General features: G+C 57.3%; 1 protein-coding gene across 1 annotated transcript; it reads right to left on the reverse strand.

The window, feature by feature from the left end:
• Nucleotides 1-4218: 4218 nt before the first annotated feature.
• On the reverse strand, nucleotides 4219-6403 carry LOC124663413 (sphinganine C4-monooxygenase 2-like). The gene is made up of 2 exons (XM_047201118.1): nucleotides 6076-6403; nucleotides 4219-4794 (listed from the first exon to the last, which is right to left on the reverse strand). The coding sequence occupies exons 1-2, from the start codon at nucleotides 6304-6306 to the stop codon at nucleotides 4219-4221; spliced, it is 807 nt and encodes a 268-aa protein (XP_047057074.1). The 5' UTR covers nucleotides 6307-6403.
• Between the last annotated feature and the right edge of the window lie 503 nt (nucleotides 6404-6906).

A 6906-nucleotide genomic window follows, 5' to 3' on the forward strand; every position in this document is an offset into this window, starting at 1 on the left:
CCAATGCCGCCGCCCCCGCGCCTCGTCCCCCGTAGTACAGCGCCCCTCCGCCATGGACTGCCGGTCACAACCCGTGGACCGGGGTTGTTCACGCCTACTCCATGCCCGTGCCGCGCGCCCCCTACCCGGGCATTATGGGGCCGCGTCCAGCCTCCCACCAGGCGTTCTACGCGGCGCCCCAGCCTGCCCCGCCCCTCCGGGTGCGACCCCGTGGGATCCCGCGCTCCTGACCGCCCTCCAGAGCGCCCCCTCTGCTGGGGCGTATGGCGGCGGTGGCGACTGGTTCATGGACACCGGCGCCTCCGCGCATATGGCTGCGCATCCCGGGAACCTCTCCTTTTCCACACCCGCCTCCACTTCTTCTCGCATCATCGTTGGCAACGGTCATGCTCTTCATATTACTCACACTGGTTCTGTCTCTTTTCCTTCCACCTCCACTCCTCTCTCTCTCCATAACGTCCTTGTTTCTCCTGACTTGATTAAAAATCTTGTTTCTGTTAAGTCTTTCTGTCGTGATAACCCTGTGACTGTGGAATTTGACGCTTTTGGTTTCTCTGTCAAGGATGGTCGTACCCGGATGCTCCTCCACCGATGTGATAGCCCCGGCGATCTCTACCCCGTTGGCGCGGCCTCCACCACCACCGGCCGCCCACTCGCCCTCTCCGCCGGTGTCGACCTTTGGCACGCCCGTCTTGGTCATCCGAGCACCGCCACTCTGCGTCAAATAATGCAAGGCTTCTCCTTTACTTGTAATAAAACGGATGCCCACTCTTGTGAAGCATGTCGTCTAGGCAAACATGTTCGCCTTCCGTTTAGCTCGTCCTCCACAGTCGCGTCCTTTCCTTTTCAACTTATTCATAGTGATGTTTGGACCTCGCCGGTTCCGAGTAACTCGGGTTATAATTATTATCTTGTGATTCTTGATGATTACTCGCATTTTGTATGGACTTTTCCACATCGCCGTAAGTCAGATGTTGCCACCACCCTCGCCGCCTTCTTCGCCTTCGTCTCCACTTAGTTTGGTCGCCCCATTCACGCCTTACAAACTGACAACGGCAAGGAGTTCGACAACATCACCATTCGCTCCCTTCTAGCCACCCACGGCGCCATCTTCCGCCTCACGTGTCCATACACTTCTTCACAGAATGGCCGTGCCGAACGGATGCTTCGTACCCTCAACGACTGCGTCCGCACCCTTCTGTTCCATGCCTCCATGCCCCCGCGATTCTGGCCGGATGCTCTTGCCACGGCGACTCTCCTCGTCAACATCCGCCCGTGTCGTGTGCGTTGGTCCTACACGCCGCATCATCTCCTTTACGGTGCGCCGCCCACCTATGATGACCTCCGCATTTTCGGCTGCCGGTGTTATCCTAACACTGCTGCCACCGCCGCGCATAAGCTTGCGCCGCGCTCCCTCCCTTGTGTGTTTCTCGGCTACCCCGCCAACACCAAGGGCTACCGCTGTTACGACCCGGTCTCCCATCGTGTCCTCACTTCCCGGCACGTGTACTTTGACGAGTTGGTTTTTTCGTTTCAGCAGAGACTCATGGCGACACCTCCGACGACGCCCCCGGCGCCCGCTGGCCCTCCTGCGGCCGCGCGCCGACGACTGACCGCGGTGGCCCCTCCGGTGCCGGCCCCGCCTGGTCCCTCGGTGTCCCCGTCGGCCGCGTCGGCCGCGGCGCCCCCGTCGCTCGTACCCGCGACGCCCGCGGCGTCCCCTTCGACCGCGCCCGCGTCGCCCGAGGCGCCATCGCCGGCGTCGCCCGCGGCGCCATCGCCCGCGGCGTCCCCTTCGACCGCGCCCGCGTCGCCCGAGGCGCCATCGCCAGCGTCGCCCGCGGCGCCATCGCCCGCGGCCCCTTCGTCGTCTGCCTCGCCACCCGTCGCTGCGGCTCCTGAGCCCATGCTCACCCGCGCCCGCGCAGGCGTGCGGCGGCCGTCTACACGCTACCCCGCCGACCAGTATGTCTGCGCGGCGTCTCCGTCTACCGCGTCGCGCTCACGGGCCAGCGGCAACCAGCATATTGCCGCACGACGGCGGCGCCCCCTTCACCAGCCGACCCGGCCAAGCGCCCGGTCAGACCGGCCCTCCGGCCGGCTCACCCGGCCTGCCGCCCGGTCCGACCGGTTCTGCCACCGGCCCGGCGACTGCTCCTTCGCCGGTGCCCACCTCGGCTCGTGCTGCCTTGCGCGACCCGCATTGGCGCGCCGCCATGCAGGAGGAGTACGACGCGCTACAGCGCAATAGGACCTGGGAGCTCGTTCCCCGGCCCCCTCGCGCCAACGTCATCTCCGGCAAATGGGTCTTCAAGCACAAGCTCGGCTCCGACGGTACTCTCGAGCGCTACAAGGCGCGCCGGGTGGTGCGCGGTTTTCGGCAGCGCGCTGGCGTCGACTTCACGGATACGTTTGCCCCGGTTGTCAAACCGGGCACGATCCGCACAGTGTTGCACCTCGCCGCGTCTCGTGCGTGGCCCGTACATCAGATGGACGTCTCCAACGCCTTCCTCCATGGCCATCTGCAGGAACAGGTGTACTCGCCGACGAACCCATCGGCTTCGTCGACACCGCGCGCCCCGATGACGTGTGCTTGCTCTCTCGGTCTCGTATGGACTGAAGCGGGCGCCCCGCGCCTGGTACCAGCGCATCGCCGGCTTCCTGCATCAGCTGGATTTTCGCTCCACGCGCTCCGATGCGTCACTGTTTGTCTACCGGACCGGCAACGACATGGCATACCTGCTGCTGTACGTCGACGACATCATCCTGATGGCCTCCACCGCTAGTCTTCTTCGCCAGCTCACCGACCGCCTTCGCGCTGAGTTCGCGTTGAAGGATCTTGGCCCGCTCCACTACTTCCTCGGCATCGAGGTTGTCCGACGTGCGGACGGGTTCTTCCTCCATCAGCGGAAGTATGCCCACGAGCTTCTCGAGCGTGCAGGGATGCTTAACTGCAACCCTGCGCCTACTCCTGTCGACACGAAGGCCAAGCTCTCCGCCAGTGATGGTTCGCTGGCATCTGACGCGCCGCTCTATCGCTCCATCGTCGGTGCTCTTCAGTACTTGACGCTGACGCGACCGGAGCTCCAATACGCCGTGCAGCAGGTGTGCTTGCATATGCATGCTCCTCGGGATGCTCATTGGGCCGCGGTGAAGCGGATTCTCCGCTACGTCTGTGGTACCATGGGCTACGGCTTGACGTTGCATGCTTCGCCCTCGACGTCGACTGACCTTGTCGCCTACTCCGACGCGGACTGGGCTGGTTGCCCGGATACGCGCCGCTCCACCAGCGGCTACTGCGTCTACCTCGGCTCGTCACTTGTCTCTTGGTCCTCCAAGAGGCAGCCCACCGTGTCCCGCTCCAGTGCTGAGGCCGAGTACCGCGCCGTGGCTAACGCTGTGGCTGAGTGCACATGGCTTCGCCAGCTTCTGTCCGAGCTCTCTTGTCCTGTTGACAAGGCTACGGTGGTTTTCTGCGACAACGTATCGGCTGTCTACCTCTCCGCCAACCCTGTTCATCATCGGCGCACCAAGCACATCGAGTTGGACATCCACTTCGTTCGTGAGCAAGTTGCCCTCGGTCGCGTTCGAGTTCTTCACGTACCGACGTCTCAGCAATTTGCCGACATCATGACGAAGGGATTGCCATCCACGACTTTTCCTGATTTTCGCTCCAGTCTGTGTGTCGGTGCCGACCCTTCGACTGCGGGGGGGTGTTGAGTAACATATTGTATAGACATAGGTCCCCGTGTTTTCTCAGGGTTGTACCTGTAATTGTACATGTGTCCGCCTATATATATAAGAGCAGCCGGCCCTATTGGTGCTGTGCAATCTCCAATAACCCTTCTACACTTTTTAAGGGATCATCTCAGCGACAAGAATACAACCTTCCTTTTCTTCATTCTTTCTTCTCAACCAAGAAAAATTCAACTACCACCTCAAAATGTGTCATCTCTAAGAGAAGGTCGGGTCACCCCGCTCATGTTATACATGCCCTAGCCACAAGTTGCTTTCAATTCTCTAGTTGCAACATTTATCCTTCTGTACGCACGCCAGCGCACGCTATTACTCTACACATGCCCGGCAGATGCATACATACTTCTATGTCTCTATTCAACATTGACATACACCCAAGCAAAGTACATGTCAAACAGGTGGACCATCCCTAGCACAGTAGCACGTAAGATTAAGTAGTGCAACTACGTACGTGTACGTATACTAGACGTGATCTTTGGTGATCTTGACCTGGAGCCCGCCGCCGTGGCGCTCCTCCACGGTGTACTCCGCGTAGGTGCCCAGCAGGCAGTCCCAGACCACGAAGAAGGGCTGCGAGAAGTTGCGCCGCCCGCCGCCCAGCTGGTGGTGCACGTCGTGGTACGCCGTGTTGTTGTGCCGGAACACGGCGTGTAGCGGGTTCCACGGGGCCAGCACCCCGCAGTGGTCGTCGATCCCCTTGACGGTGGTGAAGACGAAGAAGGCAGCGGCGGTGCGCGGGCTCATCCCGGAGGCGAGGAAGGCTGCCGCGCCCGACAACGTCTCCGTCAGCACGCCGTCCACCGGGTGGTTGTACTGCGCTGCGAACGCGTAGGGCGCAACCACGCGGTGGTGCCACGAGTGGAACCGCCGGTACATGTACCGGCTCGAGTGCATAAGCCGGTGCATGAAGTACTGCCATGCGTCCAGCACGACCATCGCCACGGCGAACCGGGCCACCGTGTCCAGGAACGACGCCGTTGCCGCCGACAACGAAGGCGACTTGACATCGATGCCGCCGTCTTGCTCGCTGCCTGTCAGCTGAATAGATAAGAACACCAATTAGATTATACAAACTCTGGCTACAAGAGTTCCGTACGCATAAATGCAGGAACTCCTATATTCAGTTCTGCACATGCAGGTTTGTGTCGTACGAACCTGTCGGTCGGTTAGAAAAGCTGATCGGGGCCGCGTGGTGCATGCATGCATAATAGTCACACAATCACACATGTGGCTGCCAATGTGTAGGCGGCAAGCTATCAGAGTAAATGCGCGGAGCTTTCATTATTTGTGTAGAATTTTGTGCAATTTTTAAGTTTTTACGAGTACATCATCCCTCAACAGGTATCGGGCTAGCTGAGCAGAGCAGGCGAAACATGAATACTGAAAACAAGTTGAGCTTACGTGAAAACAAGTTGAGCTTACGTGACTATCTGTAGGCGAAAAGTGTTGCTGATCGTTGAGCTTACCGGAAAGCTGATCGTTGTCATCACCGGTTATAACGGCCTACAGATAGTCACGTAAGCTCAACTTGTTTTCAGTATATCACAGGCGGCCGAAATCTTAGCAAGTTACAGGCAATTTTGGTCCTGCTCTGTTCCTGCTGCTCCTTGCTCTCTCTCCCCAACGAGGAGTCGGGAGGAGGAAGACAACCTCTCCACTGTTGGATGAGGATCTGATGGTCCAGGAAAAAGTGACTGGGATTGAGAAAAATAAAACCCGGTCACCTGTGGTATAGAAAAAAGTGACTAGAAATATACTGACTTGAACGGAGGTGGTACAAGTAGTACTACTACTTTACTACGGCGAGTGTTAATTTGGTTTCAGAATCGGAGTGCCTTCATTTTTCTATGTCTGCTCCGATATGAATTCAGTCAGCTAGCCTACATACACTGTTCACTGTTGTCCTGTCATCCGCTAGCCAAGCCCGTCCAAATCCACTTCTCCATCGCCCATCCTCGAAAATTTCAACCATTTCGTCTCCCCAAGAATTTCACAAGAAAACTAGCGCGTGAAAGTAGCTAGACTTACAATGAAACCATGCACTACAAAAAGTATATCAGTTAGAATGTTAGATGCTACATCGGAAATGGGCGTTTATGCCAAATGGTGCAGGATAGTATAAATCTTCCAAGAGACCAATACAAAGGGATGGCAGATAAATAGACGGAACATTTCGATGCAAGTATGGAGTGGCCAAACCGTGTTCAAAACAGGAAGATGAAGACACGAACTCAAGGGTGTCAATTACCTAAGAATCTCATATAGTCAAGCGTGTGTATGCGATGCAGCTCAGATGACGTATACTCGAGAGAGCCTAACCTTGAGCACCGCGACTGAGATGGCAGCCTGGATGGCCTGCTGCAGAAGCACGCCCTTGACCACGTCCTTCTTGGACGCCATGTTCTTGGTCACCTCGTCCCTCCTCGAGTGCAGCCTGTACTTGTCCAGCGCCTTGCTGCTCCCTAGCGCCTCGTACATGCCCGAGTAGACCCAGTACACGGCCACCGGCGCCAGCATCACCACGAGCTCCTCGCCGCTGATGAACTCCATGGTCGCCGCGAGCTGGTCTGTGTAACTTGCAGCTAGCTCTGGACGCACCGCGCGCAAGGGTCTGTGGTGTAAACTTGCAGCTAGCGTACGACCGCGTCGTGGTGGCTACTGACGCTGAAATATCGGACTGAACGAATAGTGATGCTCGCGAGGTTTATATAGGCGGCCGAGGGGGCCGAGGGAGACGACCTTGCGTGACATGAAGGGGACAAGACACGAGAAAATTGCTCAGCAGAATAGTATTACACTATATAGGCGTCGATCTTGTTCAGATAAACGAATGAAACCCTGCAATGCAGAAGGCAATGCAGAACAGCAGGATGCAGGTTCATGTCGATTGTCCTGTGCAGACCTCTTCTTCCGGGCCAAATTTCCCGATCATGTTTTCTTGCCGCCTTTTCTGTGGTGAAGTACAATGCGCAACATAAACTGTCCGCTTAACGAAGTGTACTTCGATAACTCCAAGATTTCCTTTGCCGTTTTCTTGTTTCGTGCCTCTCATGTAAAGCTAGCAGGGGCATGTACAGTTTATTGTTTCTAATAAAGCTGGGCCATTTTGTCATTTGGTCTTTAGTATAAAAGAATAATGTGACAGACGTC

This window comes from Lolium rigidum, chromosome 6 (genome assembly GCF_022539505.1).
Source record: "Lolium rigidum isolate FL_2022 chromosome 6, APGP_CSIRO_Lrig_0.1, whole genome shotgun sequence".
Taxonomy (NCBI): Eukaryota; Viridiplantae; Streptophyta; class Magnoliopsida; order Poales; family Poaceae; genus Lolium; species Lolium rigidum.